A 19,265-nucleotide genomic window follows, 5' to 3' on the forward strand; every position below is an offset into this window, starting at 1 on the left:
AAAAATGAAAAAAAAAACGGCAGCCCTCAGGACACCTCTGCAGCATCTGTGCCGTAATTCCATTGGGACTATGGAAAAACAAGTACATGTTAATATTCAAGATATTGATTCATTAGGGGTTTATAATTCCAGTATTACTGTGCGTTAACACCAAAAGCTTCCAAAGCGTCAAAATTCATTTTCTACTGTACACCACTGTACACCGCATACCTGTGGGTTAACTACAAGAAAGCAAGCATGAAAAAGTTACAGGTTGCGTATAATGATGCATTAAGAATCCTACTTAAAAGACCTCGATGACTGAGTGCGAGTGAAATGTTTGTAAATGCACGTGTCAACACCTTTAATGCAGTACTCAGAAACTTGATGTATAGATTTATGTGTCGGCTTGATGCCTCACAAAACCATATAATCAACAGTCTGACCAACATCAACTGTAGTTCCATCAGGTATCAATCTCTGTTCTGGAGACACTGGTACAGTTGTCTCTTTTTAACTTTATAGTAATTCTATTTTTGATATCAGTGATGTAAATTTAAATTTTATTGTCTGTGTTGTGTGTCTGTTGTTGTGTTATGTCTTGTGTTATGTTTTGCTATGAATATACAGGTAAAAGCCAGTGAATTAGAATATTTTGAAAAACTTGATTTATTTCAGTAATTGCATTCAAAAGGTGTAACTTGTACATTATATTTATTCATTGCACACAGACTGATGCATTCAAATGTTTATTTCATTTAATTTTGATGATTTGAAGTGGCAACAAATGAAAATCCAAAATTCCGTGTGTCACAAAATTAGAATATTACTTAAGGCTAATACAAAAAAGGGATTTTTAGAAATGTTGGCCAACTGAAAAGTATGAAAATGAAAAATATGAGCATGTACAATACTCAATACTTGGTTGGAGCTCCTTTTGCCTCAATTACTGCGTTAATGCGGCGTGGCATGGAGTCGATGAGTTTCTGGCACTGCTCAGGTGTTATGAGAGCCCAGGTTGCTCTGATAGTGGCCTTCAACTCTTCTGCGTTTTTGGGTCTGGCATTCTGCATCTTCCTTTTCACAATACCCCACAGATTTTCTATGGGGCTAAGGTCAGGGGAGTTGGCTGGCCAATTTAGAACAGAAATACCATGGTCCGTAAACCAGGCACGGGTAGATTTTGCGCTGTGTGCAGGCGCCAAGTCCTGTTGGAACTTGAAATCTCCATCTCCATAGAGCAGGTCAGCAGCAGGAAGCATGAAGTGCTCTAAAACTTGCTGGTATACGGCTGCGTTGACCCTGGATCTCAGGAAACAGAGTGGACCGACACCAGCAGATGACATGGCACCCCAAACCATCACTGATGGTGGAAACTTTACACTTTACTTTACACTTTACACTTTCCTGAGATCCATCCATATCTCTACTGTCATCACTATCAAATAAAGGCAAAAAGCCGAAAAATATACTTAAAAAAAAAAAAAAAAAATCAGTGTTGTAAATTTCTGCTAACAATTTTGCATCTGAGTAACAAACACAGACTCACACACACAAAGAAGTGAGAGAAACAGTCTTGTCCAGCAGAAACTTTATCACAGCAGATTTTCATGTCATGACATAAATATAAACACACAGACATCTTTCTTTTTATGCTACTTCTTCCTCCTCAGTGGCAACTTTTAAAATAAATTATTACTCTTTTATCTTTGCAAAAAAAAAAATCTGAAGACACAGGAAGAGAGATATTCACCTGAAGAAGAGGAACAGTTTGAACAGTTTGTGCTTTCAGTGCAACAATGATGGTCACGGTCCAGTCGGTGCGTCCATTCACACCCACTCAGGAATATTCAACGGCCCAGGGGGGCTTCCGTCTTTTTAGTGCAAACATACGTCAGTCGTCAGACTCTACGGGTTTTTGCATCAAGTAGCTGATCAGTATCTTCTACAGTGTCACAGGTGATGTCATGTTCATGTAACCCAGGTGGCTGTGAGCTCTGTGGAATGAAGGTTGGTCCCAAATGTCAGGTGTGGCGTCAGCATTTGTACGTCTTAAGGCAGCTTCATGAGTAGAGACCTCAGAGAAATTAATCATGCTGCCCACCTATGAACTGAGGTTAGTGATATTGACATTAACATTAATGTCCATATCTATCACATTAATATTACGTATTACAGCTTTTCTCAGTTGCTTTGGTACATTTCACAAATCAGCTCAAAATCCTTAGTTCATCTCTCAGAAGTCTGTATCAATGTCAGTGCCATCAGAACGACAAGTCCTTGTGTCACTGTGTACAGATAAGACAGTCAAATTGCTTAGTCATGTTGTCAAAAATAACAGTGTACTCTGGAGGGATGTTCTGATGTAAACTATGGCTATAGTTTTGATGACAAATATTGTAAATTGTGAGTTGTATGTGGCAGATTGATTGCAAGAGACTGGACAAGATTCACATTTACTCTTTTACCGTTTGTACTGTAATTTGTTGACAGACCATGTCATAGCGATACAGAAAGGAAAAGACAGCACTGCATAGCACAACGAAAAAACTAAGTAGAAATGTGAACATATAATAGGACAATCTCCTCAGGGAAAACTGTACATGCAGTGCTGTAGTCCAATTTCTTGTCCTTCTATTGTAATATATTCTAACATTGTGTTGTGCTCCAGTTAGTAAATATATTCTTGCCAGTTGATGGTTGATGAGATGCACCTTTGAGCTATTTCAGAAAACCGGTTGATCATTGGTTGATCTAATCTAAAGAGAATTCTACATAATCATTTGCATGGATGAAGAACCAAAACATTTTCAACTTGTTCAGATAAATTAGAAACTGCTTTTTTGATGAGCACGGTCTTCACAATGATGTGAAGATTGAACAAGTAGTTTTGAGAACTTCAGCTCTGATCTGAGAAATGTACCAAAGCCAATGAGAAAAAAATGTAATACCACAGATAAATGACAAGTCAGTTTAATTGGGTGTGTTTGTGGCCACTAGATGGCAGAGTGACAGAATACATGACTTGTTGAGATTTTCTGATAAGTGAAGATCTGTGTGTGAGTTCAGTTCAAAACTGTAGATTTGTTTTGCGAACTGACTGTGGATCAGTTATCTATGGAAGCATTAAGCCACCAAACCTGTATATATTATTTCCTTGGTTGTCCTTAGATAACAGGATGGTTTTTCTTGACATCTTGTGAAAGTGAAACTGTTTTGTTGTCTCCAGATCTACAGTTAGTGATGTCTTTATCTTGGGAAACTTTTATTTTCCTCAAGAATTCTAATGAATTCTCACATCACCTTGCAAAAATGGAGGATGTAAAACATATGACTTGCTGCTCAAGGTTTCCATATGGATAACCTGTTCAAGTCCACATCAGTGTTCATGTGACTGGATGATACTGATCGCCATGACAACTGTAGAGCAGGTGGAGGGGAGCATCTGAACCACTCACTCATATTATTTATACTATAACTTAAACAGACGGACAAATTGACTGTCCAATATCTGACAGTGTCAGAGTAAAACCTCTGATTGGTCCATGATGTTAAGAGTGGGTGGGGCTTATCTGGACAGGTCCATCACAAGGCCCATATACAGAGACAAACAGAGACACCAGATAACCTGGTTGACCTTTTGAACCGACCCTCTCTCCACAGATCTCCAACAGGAACCTGCTCAGTGACTCACTGCTCCAACCACAACGTGATGACACTAGTGAGTGATGAAACATACAGACATACAGTCATCTGAAGGTCTCAGGGATAGACAGGAAGAAACTACAGTCAGAGTGACAGGAAGATGGAGGTTCACCACCAATACCATCATCATCATCATCATCATCATCATCATCATCATCATCATCATCATCATCATCACCAGTGCAGAGGTGTGAACCCTGGAGGAAGAGCAGCGGCTTCATCTACCTGATCGCTGACGTCAGTTACTGAAGCTGCTCAGCTGAGAGACACAGCAGTGACAGAGGAATGTTCAAGTGTTTCCCTTTGAACCTCAGTGTGTGTGTGTGTGTGTGTGTGTGTGTGTGTGTGTGTGTGTGTGTGTGTGTGTGTGTGTGTGTGTGATTCAGACGAAACTCCTCTGAGCTTCTTTGCTGTTCATCTGTAAATTGAAAGTAAAATAAAAAAGATTAAAAGAGTTCAGGTCTAACAACAACAACAGGGGCAGCAGAGCTGTGATTCATTTTGTTTCCACGACGATGACGTCACAGAAGAAGCCACAGTGAGTTCATCTGTGATAACACACCTGATCCTGATTCAAGGTGTATTTACCAGTTCCCTGTGCTTTGACCTTTGTGTTTAGAGTCACACTCAGAACAAATCAAGGAAACCAGCTCCAAACCTCCTATTTAATAATCTGACATCTGACATCACCACCTGTTTGTCCTTCACCACGGTAACAGAGTTAATCTGTCTTTGGTTTTTGTGCTGCATTAATTATAATAATAAATCATTGTTAACACTGTCTTAATGCTTTACACATACACACAACAGTACATACCTCCACAGTGTCCTCACAGTCTAATGTCCCTGCTGACAACAGACAGAGAGGGTTAATTAACAAAGCACACACACACACACACACACACACAAAAAAAACAGAAAGAGAGAACTCCAGACTTACTGCAGCAGAGTGACTCAGCTTGTCAAAGCGAAACTTGAGGTTGGATCTAGGAGAGTTTTTATTCCTGGTCTCTGAAAATGAAATGATGAGAGAGAGAGAGATTTCTTATTCTTATTTCTGCATTTCTTAACCAAGTGCAAACTACATGAACTATATTAAAAAAAATGTCTAATCAACCAAAATCTTGGTTGATCAGACAATTTTTTGTATTTTTTCCCACAAATGTAAATGTCCATACACATTAACATGAATCCAACATATTGTAGCCAGGTCCCTTCCTGCTCTCCATTGACTCCAATACTGGTGATTAATAGTCGCTCTCACGGTATCGGAAAAAAAGGCAGGTACTTAAGTATTTTCTGCGTGTTAGTCATCCATAGCATTTGCCGACAGCCAATCAGTGACGTATTTACGATGCACACAAGAAACCAGCACATACAGATATAAGAAGTTGCTGAAAGATTGAAAATCACAGGACATGTCTGTTCTGATGATACAAGTCAGCGGTCCTTATCTATAACACATTCTACATGTCGGAGGCCACGTCTTTACACATGTGGGCTTCCTTCACCTTTCAAACAGACCATGTTCCACTGCCTGCTCGCTGCTGATCAGCTCAGGAAGTGATGCTGTTCACTCTAACAATTCATTCTTTTGAACAAAACGTTAGTGAACGATACAACACTACAAGACATGTATAGAGTTTCCATTCAGAGACAACACAGCTCATCGAACTATTCACTGACACTATGTTCAGAAACATCTATGAAACTAAACCACTCAGCCAGTTCTGGATCTCTTGCCAGAAAGACTTTCCACAGTTGGCAGCAAAAGCTACAAGAAAAGTGGATTTTCCTCGTTCAAATACAGGTCAAGACTGCAACCTGAGGCGGCAGGACCCTCTGCCTGACAACCTCCATCTATTCAAGGTCAGATAAGTTGTAGACCCCTGGACTAGAGTAGGAGAAGTTGCCTGAAAACACGCTGCTCCCCGCCACAAATTACACTCTACACACATGATTTTTGCTGCCCATTACAATACTAAGATTTTCTAAGACAAGCAGAAGGGAGCCTGTTTTTAACTCACATATTTCACACAGTTCTCTCCGGATTTGGAGTGGGAGGGATTACTGTTACTGACCTCAGAGGGCAGTATGCGTATTGCTTGCTTCTATTGTAGTTGTAGCGTAGTTACAGCTGAACTTATACAAAATGCAAAGTAATGGATAAATATTGAGTAAAGATTGGAATTGTTTGCTTGTGTTTGCTTGGATAGCCCACAGGCAAATATAGATGCAGATATCTAAGTAAAATAAAATCATGACATACTGTATAACAACGGTGGTATAAATAATAACCCACAGGAAACAAGTGCAGCCAATTTGATGGAGCTAAATAAATAGTATCCCATTATTATCCATAATTCATCTGAGCTATGCTTAAGTTTGTTACTAGATATACTGGACCATCAACCAGAACAAGCACAGACTCCAGCCAGTCAGCCAGTGCAGGCACAGATGAGTCATATGCAGCCTCAGGCAGTACAGGTCCAGTACAGCTGCCAGGAGAAGAACAGGCAGTTTCAGACACTATCAGCACAACCACATGTGCACAGCAAGCATCAGAGGCAGCCCAGACCATAAAACTATCCCTGCTCCACCAAATGATCCAGCAGCCTGGCCTCCAGTCTTCACAGACTGTATGCGGACTGGGTTAGTGCGCGGAGACAGCTGTCCAACGGTGAAAAGATGACCAGAAGCTGGCTTTCATACTCAGTGAACAACTGCTACTTTTCCACAGAAAACCACAAAATAATAAGAGAAGGTGTTAATGACTGAAATATCAACGGCGTTGTGAAGATGGTCCAGAGCACACCAACAGTATGATAAAGTGGAGAGAAAACATTTGACCACATAGAAATGACATGTGGAGGCTGAAAGAACAAGATGGAGGGATGTCCTTACACAGTCTCTGGCTGAAAGAAACCTTCCAGAGGTTGAATTATTAGCACAATTTGACCCTGTTTTGGAAAATCATCCATCCCAGCAGAATTAAAGATGGAGAGACACATGCACATGGACACACAGAAGGAGCTGATACAGCTTGTGAGTGAGTTTTAAGTTAATAAGTTTTTCGAAACAATTGTGACTCAAGTAAAAGATTCCAAAAACGTGTGCATTAGCCTATCTTGGACTGTACACCTGACATTAGTCACCAGGAGCAGATGTCTATCATCCTCAGAAGTGTGGCTTTGAAGACAGTTAGAGACTGCAGTCAGGGGCTTTGTTCATGTCGAGGATACAACTGTTGTAATTTCTGGACTATTAAGCCGCTACTTTTTTCCCCGCCCCAGTGTTCCAGCTCTCATCTCTGCACACCGTGTAAACAAATGCACATGGCCGAGAGGAGCGTAACCAAAACAGCGGAAAAGTGAGCAGACTTACACAGTTCCCTACTGTCTTTCTGTATAAAGATCTCATGTTACAACATGAAAACCTGCAGCTTATATTCAAGTGCGGCCTATATATGTATTTTCTTTTAAAATTTAGCTGGTGCGGCTTATATTCAGGTGCACTCAATAGTCCGAAATATACGGTAATTGTGGCCTTCTCTTGTCGTTAGCACTGACACTGTCAAACCAAGAGTTTGACTTTTCCCACTCTCACCTGTGACCAAAGCAGCCATGACATAGATTTTTACCCGGGCAGGTTGCAGTTGGGACTGCATTCAAGCCAACTTAAAATTCGGGACAAACTCTGTCCTGTATTGATTCAAAATGGGACACGCTATGAAATCCTCAAATACAGGACAATTCCATATTTCTTTTTTTTAAATATATTTTTTGGCTTTTTGTCTTTATTTGATAGCATATAGTGAGATAGACAGGAAAGCGTGAGGCAGAGAGAGGGGGAATGACATGCAGGAAAGGTCTGCCCGGCACGGGATTTGAACCGGGGATGCCTGCGTTGAGGACTATAGCCTCTACAGTCCATATTTCAAGAGAAATAGGGTAGGGCAGCCACTAGGTGTCACTTTGGACTGTTAAAAAAAAGGTTCTGTTCTGGAGTTCAGGTAGGTAACTGCAGTTAATCTACTTCTGATCCTTGTCTCCTATACATTTGTATGAAGTCTCGCGCACACACACACACACACACACACACAGGTGACTTCATGTGATTACCGTCACACACACAAATGCGCACAAACAGGTTGGCAGCTCCTCAATATCGGTGCTGAGACATGTGACGTTGTGGGTTTCCCTTATTGACAGAGATTACTAATAACTAATGCTCCATGACCCCCCATGCTCTCCATGTTATTTATATTTATATTATTTCTCACTTGTTTTTTTGTCTATTTTGTTTCCTTCTTTCTTGAGTTTTGATACTTTGGCAAATTTGTTTTTTTTTAAAACTTTGATGCCAATAAAGCCTTTAAATTGAATTAAATTGAGAGAAAGAGAGGGAGAGAGTCAGAGAGAGAGAGAGACTGAACCTGTAGGGCTGCGACACACGATCAGTGGACTTGAACTTCGACCCTCTACCGCTGCAGCCTGAAAGAGAGGGAGAGAGATATTTACAGACTGACTGTCCTATACTAAAATTGTATTTTATTAACTTACATAACAGCTTGGATTTTATTATAGCTACATTACAGACTGAACAACATGGTTGATTCACTGCATCTCTCTGACACGAGGTTTGAGTTGAGATGATTGGTCACTGTACAGTCAGGTAGGATGTTGAGGGTTTGGCAGGTTCGACTCGGGAGTTCAAACTTCCCAGGACGGTATGACGCTACATGATATAGTAAACATCTGGGTGCATTGAATTGTGGGAAACAGTAGGCAAGGTAGACTGATCGGATGCGTAACCAGAGAATATTCCGAACTGCACGATATCTGGGTATTTTTGGCTTACTGCAGATTTAGCTTCTCTTTGTAAACTGCATACTACATGCTACATTTTGGCCAAATCAGTACATACTATCAGTATAATACGCAATTTCCAACACAGCCACTCTGTCCTGTTTGGAGGTTGTGAAGCCTGAGGTCAATGGGGGTCTCACCAGGTGGGAGTCGTCAGCAGCAGCGATGCTGAAGCTGCAGGTGCTGGATGTGGATCTGGAGATCTTACTGCTTTCCTTCTTGACGTGGATCCTACAGGTGAGAGGATCAGGTGATTAAGATGGACGGAGGGGAGGAAGAGACAGAGGGAGGACTTATGCTGCGTTCAAAACTCAGAAGTTGGAAAAAAACAAGCTCAGAGTTGTAAAAAATTAATTGAACGGCCTGGAACGACTTTCTGACTTGACGTCACAAAAAAACAAACATCATTTAGTGCTGCATATATTTTTTGTATTCAGCGTAAGCCACAATGCCAATTTTCCTTCGGGTATCCATGTTTTTTTTCTTCCGAGTTCCTGCAGTGTGAACGCAATGATGTCGGAAGTCGGAAATTACCGAGTTGGGAATTCCGACCTCCGAGTTGTTTCTGAACGCAGCTTTATTGACGGGTCAGCCTCACCTGTCCCGTTGTCCCGCCTCTGGAGAGCTGGGATTGGACGGTAGCTCCGACCTCACCTCCAGTGTGGGCTGACAGCTGTCGAAGCTCCGCTGCTCACTGAGACTGAGGAGGTGGGGTCAGTAATAAGGACCTGTGTTACCACAGCAACATGCTAAACAGTCATTTGACATGTGTTTCCATAGCAACAGGTTACCTCCTCAGGTTGTGTTTCTCTGTCTGACTGTCGATACTGAGGAGACGAGGGAAAAGTCCTGAACGCCTCTTCACCGGAGATCTGACGTTACACTGACAGACACACAACACAGCTGTTAGAACACACACACACACACACACACACACACAGCTCTCACCTCTGAACTCACCTCTGCACTGATGTGAGCCAAACCCCCCCCACTTAGACTAGTGGGCAGACCCGCCCCGCCTCTTGACATGGTCTCCATGGAGACACTCCGTCCTCGCATGGCCCTCTGAGATGGATGACAGAGAGACACCAACACAGCAGGTCATCACATGTTAAAGGTCACCAAGCTAACGGCTAATGTGTGACATTATTTAAAGATCCAGTGTGTAATAAATGGCAATGTTTATTGGCAAAATCTGAATATACTACCCATGAATATATTTGTATACGTGTGTTTTTGTAGCCTTACAACTATTCTAATATCCATATAACAAGGGTCTTGCTTTAGAGAGTGTCGTCATCTTGGACAGGAAACAGCAGACATGTGGTAAAATGGTTTAGATCTTTACCTCATTGCTCCATGCTCCTGAAATACTCCCAGTCGCCCCAATTTTTTTGTCCTCAGAGGCCACCGTCATTTTGCTGATGGGAGGGGTGAGTGTGTGCGAATGAGTGAGTGAGCGCTGCAATCTAGAATCTGAACGCTAGATGTCACGGTTTTACCCCCAATTTACACACTGGACCTTTAATCCTGTAACAGAAGGACAGACCTTGATGGACTCCAGCAGTCCTCCGTGTGCATGTCCATTCTCAGCTCGACCCTCCTCATCTGTACCTGAGGTCAATCCCAGCATGCTCTGGGATCGTCTCTGCAGCTCGTCATGGAGACTGTCCAGCAGCGCCGCCCGGGTCCTCTCCTAAACAAAGACACTCCCCACTCTTAGCAGAACTCAGATCAGCCGATCTTCACACCTGAAAGTCTGACTGGTTGTTGTGTGTTTACCTCGAGGCGGGCGAAGCGGTCGCTCTTGTAGCAGGCCAGTTCAGCGTTGATGAGCTTGGTGAGCAGAAATTCTCTGAACCCCGGACCCTGAGACAAACAGATGTTAAGATTCAGCTCATCACATTTGAAATGTTTCTCTGAGCATGCTTACCCTCTTGAAGATGGCTGGATTTGGTAGGGGCGGGCCAAATGGAGGAACATCTTCACGTGCTGTGATGGACACCTGTCAAACAGATTCTACAGTTACCAGCTGAACTGAAGAAGATCTGGAGTCCACATGATTCTGTCAGCGTGTTAGCTATGAGTACATCCTGCTACCTTCAGCCCTTCAGAGGTTCACTTTCTCTATCAACTAGTTCAATTTTTTTTTTACACGTTGCTGCCAGCTTATTTTTAAAAGTTATTGCCACAACCTAGATAGAACCACAGACACTGAAACTATGTGTCAGATTTCATCTTCGTATCAAATTTTAAATCCTTATCCAACCAGGGTTTACATGGCAGCACTGTGGTGGCTGGTGTTGCCAGATTGGCTGGTTTTAAAGGTACATTGTGTAAGAATTCCTCCCATCTAGCGTTGTGGTTGTATATCACAAGCAACTCAATCGTATTTTTCATGCTGCATTCACGTGAAATTGGGCAGACGGCCGACGGACGACAGCCGCTGCACGTAACGGCATAAACAAGCCTCGATGTAAACAAGTGGTCGAGGCAAAACAATACACGTGACAATATGTTGTCATGGTGATGTCGTATTGTTTACCTGGTCCATGTTTTATCGGCTTTCTCTGGACTTCTGTGACTAAAATGACATCTGGGGCCTCATTTATCATTGTGGATACACGCTTTTTTACACGCTCTTTCCCCCATTTTGTGCGTACGCACTTTTCTCCGCCTAATTTGGGATCTATCAAACCAAAACTTGTCGGGAGTAAGTGCAAAAATTTACGACCAGTCCGACCATGGCGTACCGGCATTTACACGCTTTTTGAAGAACAAGAGGAATTGGCGACGCCGCTGCAGAGTCAGAGAACTGCAGTATGCGAGGGAGAGAGGAGCGCGGACACTGTTTGAAGTCGCAAGTGGTGGTGATGATGACCCCCCCCCCACCCCCCCCCCCACCACCACCACCACCACCGCACACGTGTTGACGTCGGCACTTTACATGAAAAGCACAGCGACTCAGATTTTTCCCCTGTGCATTTACACTAGTTTGCTGCTAAATACTGGCTTTATAAAACGAATTTCGTTTTCTTTTGATATCATATTGATATTTTTCCCCTGCATGTAGGCTACACCTCTTCCACAACCAGTCTGTCCAGTCTGGAAAATAATTTCTGCGACGTGCGTGTGTTACGTAGCCAGACTGGACACACAAAGCAAGCAGCAAGCCCAATAATGTCGGCGCAAATCAAAGCAAATGAGAAAACATGATCAATATTTTTTGTGTGAATAATATTTATTGTATTTAACAAAAATGGGTGCTGCCCAACATCATTTTAGGAAAAGTCACAGACTGGTGGACTTCAATGTTTTTTTTTTTGTTTTTTTTTAATATATAGCTATGCACAAATGAAAATCAAATCTTCCAGTGAACGGAAGTTGGGGGTTAGTGGAAAGGGGTGCAAAGTAGTAGGCTACTGACTGGCAGTGGAAACCCTGCTTTAAATTATTATGACATAATCTAAAATAAGGGGCAGCATAAATATGATTCTTCTTCTTTCTGTTCTGTTTCATTTAGATTTGGGAGTTTTTTGTTTTTATTGAAGCCTTTCAATGCAAGATGATGTTTCTGACTGATATTGCCGTGTTACCGTGTATCTCGCTTTCAGAGAAATTCCGCTTCTTCCTCCGCTCTCCGTCCGTCTGTTGTCTTCACCGTCTTCCACTGACGTCATTCCACACGTTTCCAGAGTGCACATGGCTACTTAATATGCACGTAACTGATTTGCATTGACCACATATGGTTGTGTGGGGCCATTTAGGGGGCTGGGTATGAGGCGTGTTCTCATCCACGCTTTTCTCAGGTCCGGTGTGATCTATCAAGGGAAATACCGTGCAGCCGTGTGTACGCGGAGTTTGATAGATCTGAAAAGAGTGTATATTTTTTGGTCGTACGCACATTTTGCCTTTCCGTCGTACTGAAAATTTAAGAGGACTTTTACACGCTCTTTGATAAATGAGGCCCCTGGTTTGTTACCGACGGCCGTCTGCCCGACTGCAGGTGAATGCAGCATCAGTGTAACGCTCCATTCCTCCTCACTGCGTTACCGCGGTGACTTTTCACAGACGCCACCTCGACCTGAGCCGACAGCTCCGGTGTCTCCGCTGAGTTTCCGTGGTTTCCTACCGTCACGCTGCCACTGAACGTAAAAACATGGCAGCCAGCACCGAGCTTACCCGCTCCATGTAGATATGAATGATATGAATGGCTAATTCAGAGCTGAAAGGAACACTTCAGTTTGTTGATGGGGGGGATTACTGATTAATGAAAAACATACTTTTGAACAAAATAATCGATTTTCCTGAATAGATAACAGGAGAAGTTACACAATGTCCCTTTAAACTAAGGCCTGACCGAACTGACACACCAGCATTAATTATCTGCCCAAACCCGGCCCGGCCCGAAAAAGTGGCATGCTTTCTCTGCAGCGGGAGTGGGTGGTGCTGCTGCCGGTGACGCAGCACTGGCCTTCTGGCTCACGTCATCTGGCCCCTACCGGCCCGCTAACGGGCGGGACTTAACGTACTGCTGTAGGCTATATTGCTGTTTGATCAGCAATATAGCCTGCAATTGATTACATTTTTGCCACAGGAACGGTGCGCCTTTTGGAGATTTATCCACCAACCAGTGCGCATGCTGCTGACACACAGCTGCCAGCAGTGGAGTATCGTTTGCATTTTCCGACAGTGATGTTTCAGTGGTTCTGCCACAGCAGCACAGGATGCAGAGTGGGATATTTGTCTGAGACTCACACGTGAACAAACGACAATTTACACCAGAAATGTGTTTTATGAGGAGGAAAAAGAAAGCCCGAAGTCCGACCAAACCCGAATCACTTTTCGACCCAAATCTGGCCCGACCCCACTGGTCCAGTTGGGTTTGTCGGGCTGGCGTGACCGATTGAGAACTCTAATTTACGGTGTGTTTTAGCTGGGGTTTCGCCTGGAAGGCTTTATGGAAACCTGCCACACTTTTGAACGAATACTGTCATACTGTGAGAGAGAGAGCCGCTCACAAATGCCAGAATGAACACGTTCACAATAACGTTCACCAAACGGAACGCGTTCAGGCCCAACACTGGTCACAGTGACCTGTTTGCGGTCAGTCGTACCTTGTAAGCGGTGCTGTCAGAGCATGGCTCCTCCACCTGCACCAGGACGAAGGCGTGCAGGAAGTTGGAAGCAATCATGTCGGGGACGAAGGGCGTGGCCTCTTCTTGAAACACTACAGCCACAATGTCATTTCCTATGTGACGTTTCCTCTGAAGCTGTTGTGGAAGAAGATTTTGGAATTAACTGACATCATCCTGTCATGTGTTGCCATGTCACATGTTACAATGCACACGTGTTTATGTCACAGTGTCTTATGTGTTATGTCATGTCCTGTCACACCAGGTCACATCATGTTATTTGGTACTTATATAAAACCATGACACTGTATCTTTTTCCCTGTATCTTACATATAGTATATAGTACTGTATTATACAGTATATCACATTACATGCCAAGCTGTTGTCCATGTTGTGTCATGGACTGTGATGTGTTGTGTGATGTGTTGTGTCCACCTGTTGTGTATCTCCCTCGGTGAAAGGCAGCTTGGTGGAGACGTGGAACATAATCTCCTGCTGTCTGTGGACGGTGTAGACGGACTCAGACCCCGTCTGACCATGGGACACGTCTAGACCCCCTCGAAACCTGCACAGAGGGAGGAGGTGCATTCTTTTAGTTACCATGGATACAGACCCACTAATCTGTACCGGTGCTTCAGACAACATCTGCATGTCTTCCTCTACGCAGATAATGAAATATTAAATCATTGTTACTGTGAAACTTCTCCTGTGAAGATGAATCCTACAGACAAAATCTGACTGCTGACTGCTCTGTTGTGACATCACAAAGTGACAGGAAGTCCTGACAGCTGGTTTTAAGGCTCAGTTTCTGAATACAGGCTGTGTGCATTTCTCTGTGGACTGAGGCTTTGATACTTAGTATTAGATACATAGTATTAATATAGAACCTAGAGCTGCTTTATAATCACACTACACATGAACATCTACCTTTATACCGTATGGAACTTTAATACAAACATCTACCTTTATACTGTATGGAGCTTTAAAGCAGATATCAGTGGAATGTTTTTGTTAATATAAGTCCTAAATAGTCCTATTTTCCGTCAGCAATCACTTACATGAAGTATTTCAGCCTAAACACGAGTCTCTCCGTCACTCTGCTCTGCTGTAACCCGAGGAGAAAATTTTCCTTGTGGGATACAAGTGTTATCCAATGAGGGGAGAGAACGGCATGAAGGGCTGTGTGTGCAGCCAAGGGATGCGCGTGAATGTGGTGACGTAGCACGAGGACCAATTGATGCCTGACAAGGGCGGGGGCTGCTAACTCATGGTGCGTTCAAGGAAACTCGTACTTTGTGTTTTTCCTTCCTGTGAAGTCATACCAGTTCGATCTGGTACGAGTTCACGGGTCGGAAGTTACGAGTGGCCGTTATAGGGAACTTTCACAGACAACAGGACGGTAAAAACACGAGCTACGGGTTACCTGGAACGCTACCAAGTCGTAGTTGTGACTTGAAGCTGTAACTTACGGTTTCAAAAGCCTGCCTTGAACACAGCATTAGCCGAAACGGCCGTGCCACTGATATCTGCTTTAACATTATACCTGTACATTTTGTTTTCTGCAGTCTCACCCTTTAAAGTCCTGTAGCTCTACTGTGTCTCCAAGCAGCTGCAGAAACTCTGTGAATGCCGGCGTCTCCTCGTTGTTCCTGAACAGCTCTTCTTCAGACACCTGGTGGACGCCCAGGCAACAAGCTCCATCAAAACCACCATGTCAGAAAACACAGGGACAAGCTGCTTTGTCCTCCAGCCATCAATCATAACCATTTAATTATCATAGAATCATTATCAGGGGGAACAGGCTTTTATTTTGGAATTTGTTATTTAGCTCTAACCTGTCCTCTCACCACTCACCTGTCCAAACCTCTGGTAGATGACTCCAAATTTGAAGGTGTTGTTGACGTTGTGCTCGTCGTAGTTGACAATCAGCTGAGACGCCTGGAGACGGAGGAGACGGAACGATGTGAGACACACCATTAACTGAGGACAAACCATAGACTGTAAGGGACAAACCCAACTGCTGACGTGGGCGGAGCTTACCTTTGGGTAGAGGACGGGACTGAATCTCAGACCTGCTGCCTCGTCACACAGCAGCTGTAGGACAGACACACGTCTTAATCCTGTTGTTACTCATCATTCTGTGTGTGTGTGTGTGTGTGTGTGTGTGTGTGTGTGTGTGTGTGTGTGTGTGTGTGTGCACCTTGGCGAGCTCCGGGACACTAGGGATTTCAGGCAGCTCTGTCAGTGACAGTCTGTGATAGACACTCTTCACTCTGGACCTGCAGGGACACAGGAGACAAACCTGTCCATCACCTGAGGTTTACTTCCATTGTTTATTTTTATGTTTATTGGCATGATTATAAAAGCAACAACAAAATTGAAGAAAAAAAAGACGTGCAGGTGAGGCAGAAACCCACTAGGGGCTTAAATTTAAACCTATAAAAGCAATTGCACAAATAACAAAGCAAAACAAACAAAAGAAACATTAATATATCTTGAATAGCATTATAAACAAAATAATACAAAATGTAATGACATAAAAAATAATTTGTTTTTTAATAAATAACAAAGAAAGAGGAAAAAATATATATAGTATACACAGTATATATAGATACACACACACACATAAAAATAGGAACGAATGAACCAAAAAACAAAACAGATTACAAGGTTTTACAAAATGTGCAACAATGTTTTGTGATGAGAGCATTTTTTTGTCTCGATTTGAATCTGGGTAAAGACAGAGAATTAGTAAATAAATGCATATTTTTGTTCCATAACTGGGTTCCACGGTATCTTGTTGAAAACTGTCCACGAGATGTATGATACAAAGGTAGATAGATAGATATAGGTTATTGATTTGTCTAGTCTAGTGGAATATTGATGAACCTGAGAAGAACAAATGAAAAATGTTGTGAGGCTGTCTGGTTAGGCTGTAGGCATGTGTTTAGACTTAGAAATAATGGTACATAAGATGTTAATATCAAAGATAGGTAATACATTACATTTCAAGAAAAGTGGAGCGGTGGCATCATAATGTTTGGAAAAAGTTGCCATTCTAACAAAACGTTTCTGCAGTAAAAATATTTTCTGGACATATGTGGGGAAAGTGCTGGCCCATACAATGTTAACTATACTAAACTATAATACAAGATTAACATACAAGAAAAATGAGGTTACTCTGTCCTGCTGCAGCTGTGTGAGCCACAGGTGTGTGTGTGTGTGTGTGTGTGTGTGTGTGATTGGACCTGATGATGATGTGCAGGTGCTCCTGCTCCTTGTCCTCCTCATGTCTGACAGACAGCAGCAGGTTTCCCAGGCTGCTGGCTGGGCAGGAGAAGTTCAGATGCTCCTGAAACACACACACACACAAACACACACACACACGTACGCACAAATACAGACAAATAAGCACACGCACACACAAATACAAGCACACACACACAGAGTTTTATTTTTTCATTATTGTGCAATACAAGTGACAAACATAAAGACGTAACACAGGACAAGACAGGAAGGAAGATGGCAACACAACGGCTGAAAAAGTCAATGAATTGAGAAAGAAAATAAGAAAAAAAAGGGGAGAAAGAAAGAGCAAAACAAGAGAAGCCCCCCCCCCCCCCCCCCCTCCAATTTTCTATTTATTATGTGAGGTTACATACAAAACATATAGATAATGAAATGAGACAAAACATAGGGGTCACTGTGTGTGTAGCTCACCCTGCCTAGGAAGTGCTTCCTGTACACCTGTGCGGCTTCATTCATCTCTTCCAGCTGGTACCCATAATCCCCTGCAGCGGGGTCTTCCTCATCTGCTCCTCTCAACTCTCCTCCCCCCTCCACCTCCTCCTCCTCCTCCTGTTCCTCCCCCTCCCCCCTGGGAGGAGGCGTGGCCTCAGGAGCCTCGATCCAGTAACCTCCAAACTCAGGCAGGATGATCTGAGGATACGGCCCCCCCCTCTCCAACACCTGGAGGACACACACACACACACACACACATTACTGCTTTATGCCATATTGTGTTGCTTTTGATATAACAATATGATTTATTATTATATTGTGTCATATTATGTTGTCTTCCACCATCACACACACACTGGGCCTCATTCGTGAATCTACACCTGCTTCGGACTGTGTGTAGTGTGTAAATGTAGGAATGAACAGGAATACTGCTTGTCACTGCTGGAAATTACAATTTTAATTCATATTACTCTCTCTCATGTTCAAAATACATTGATGCCTTTGAAACACGTAATTAAAAAATGACAAAGGATTAGAAATATTTGAAGAGAGAGACGTTTCAGGGATCGGACACCCACAAACACGTCAAGGCTCCATCTAATGATGATGATAATCTGATATAAAACCGGAAAAACTTTTCTTCCATAAATGTGCATCTGATATGCGATGCTGTATGTTGCTACACATTGCTACATGCTATTCTGGCTTTACTACTTAAAGGAGAATTCCAGCCCCTAAATCGTTGTCCTGATGGTCACCCGGTGTTGGGGGGAGCAAAAAACGTGACTAAAATTACTGCAGGCAAACCAGAGTTACACCATGGCTAGACGGCGCTAGCGCTAGCGACAAAGCTAAACTATGGGGGCAATTCTTTCAACCACAACAAACACTCAGAAAACAATCAAATATCTATGGTACATGATTGGAAAATAAAACGCTCCTTATATGGTGGTCAGGATCTCCTTATGGCTATTCATGGGCGAAGAGCTATGCTAATAGATGATCACAGGGGCTGTGCTGTTAATTTACAATGGGTGGTCATTCATGATCTTACACACGTGCTTACGATCAAATCTGAGTTTCCCGCAGCGTTCAGGAATCTGGAGTAGAGTTTTAGTAGTGTGGACCTTTATGTGCAAATCTACTCACAGATTTACTAATGTTTCATGAATGAGATCCACTCAGGCATGTGATGTGTGATGTGTGTGTGTGATGTGTGCGTGTGTGTGTGTGTGTGTGTGTATGCTGTTGTTGATGTTTATGATGACATCGTTCTCACCTCCTCAATCCTCGGATAAGGGATGTAGTCATCCTGAAGGAGAGAGGAGAACATGTTACTTACACGCACGCACACACACACACACACACACACACACACAAACACACACACAGGCGTGCACACACACACTCGGGGGACTGCATGAGTGATGATGTTAAACAGGAACCTCTAATCCTCATCAGTCACATAGATTCATTCACTACAGTGGAAACGCTTCATTGTGGGGATGGAGGGATGAATTAGGGGGACGACAGGGTGAGTGTGATGGACATGATGGACATGATGGACAGACGTGCCTTCTGTCTCTGAGGGATCATCTTCATCTCTGCAGCTTCTGGCACCTGCTGCATCACGGTCAGGGAGAGGGACAGAGTTTAGTCTGTGAGACGCTGCCTTGTCTTCACTGGCGGTCAGCAGGAAACAACAGCAGACTGAACATATGCTGGGACTAGGGATGTCACCATTACTTGTTTTCACAATTAATCGATCAATTAATTAATCGTAAAGATTTCCAAATACCATCACTTTCCAAAAAAGATGATGTTGTAAACACAGAGG

The 19,265-nt window shown here is 43.0% G+C and overlaps 1 protein-coding gene across 5 annotated transcripts in view; it reads right to left on the bottom strand.

Moving 5' to 3' along the window:
* Positions 1–3,641: 3,641 nt before the first annotated feature.
* LOC146975130 (rap1 GTPase-activating protein 2-like) overlaps positions 3,642–19,265 on the bottom strand; it is a 48,572-nt gene continuing 32,948 nt past the window's right edge. Inside the window, exons 5-26 of one of the 5 annotated variants that reach the window (XM_085798816.1) lie at positions 19,004–19,051; positions 18,708–18,740; positions 17,408–17,656; positions 16,936–17,039; positions 15,888–15,966; positions 15,728–15,781; positions 15,542–15,625; positions 15,259–15,359; positions 14,123–14,252; positions 13,670–13,825; positions 10,486–10,557; positions 10,335–10,421; positions 10,102–10,248; positions 9,513–9,617; positions 9,344–9,435; positions 9,151–9,252; positions 8,693–8,783; positions 8,120–8,177; positions 4,625–4,695; positions 4,502–4,530; positions 3,697–4,102; positions 3,642–3,657 (exon numbers count right to left, since the gene is read on the bottom strand). In XM_085798816.1, coding sequence (XP_085654942.1) covers positions 4,522–4,530; positions 4,625–4,695; positions 8,120–8,177; positions 8,693–8,783; positions 9,151–9,252; positions 9,344–9,435; positions 9,513–9,617; positions 10,102–10,248; positions 10,335–10,421; positions 10,486–10,557; positions 13,670–13,825; positions 14,123–14,252; positions 15,259–15,359; positions 15,542–15,625; positions 15,728–15,781; positions 15,888–15,966; positions 16,936–17,039; positions 17,408–17,656; positions 18,708–18,740; positions 19,004–19,051 — 1,872 coding nt within the window. In that variant the 3' untranslated portion in view covers positions 3,642–3,657; positions 3,697–4,102; positions 4,502–4,521. The other 4 variants (XM_085798814.1, XM_085798818.1, XM_085798817.1 and 1 more) reach the window with 4 other exon arrangements.

Source organism: Trachurus japonicus, chromosome 14 (genome assembly GCF_045865225.1).
Source record: "Trachurus japonicus isolate A0001 chromosome 14, Traja_1.0".
NCBI lineage: Eukaryota > Metazoa > Chordata > Actinopteri > Carangiformes > Carangidae > Trachurus > Trachurus japonicus.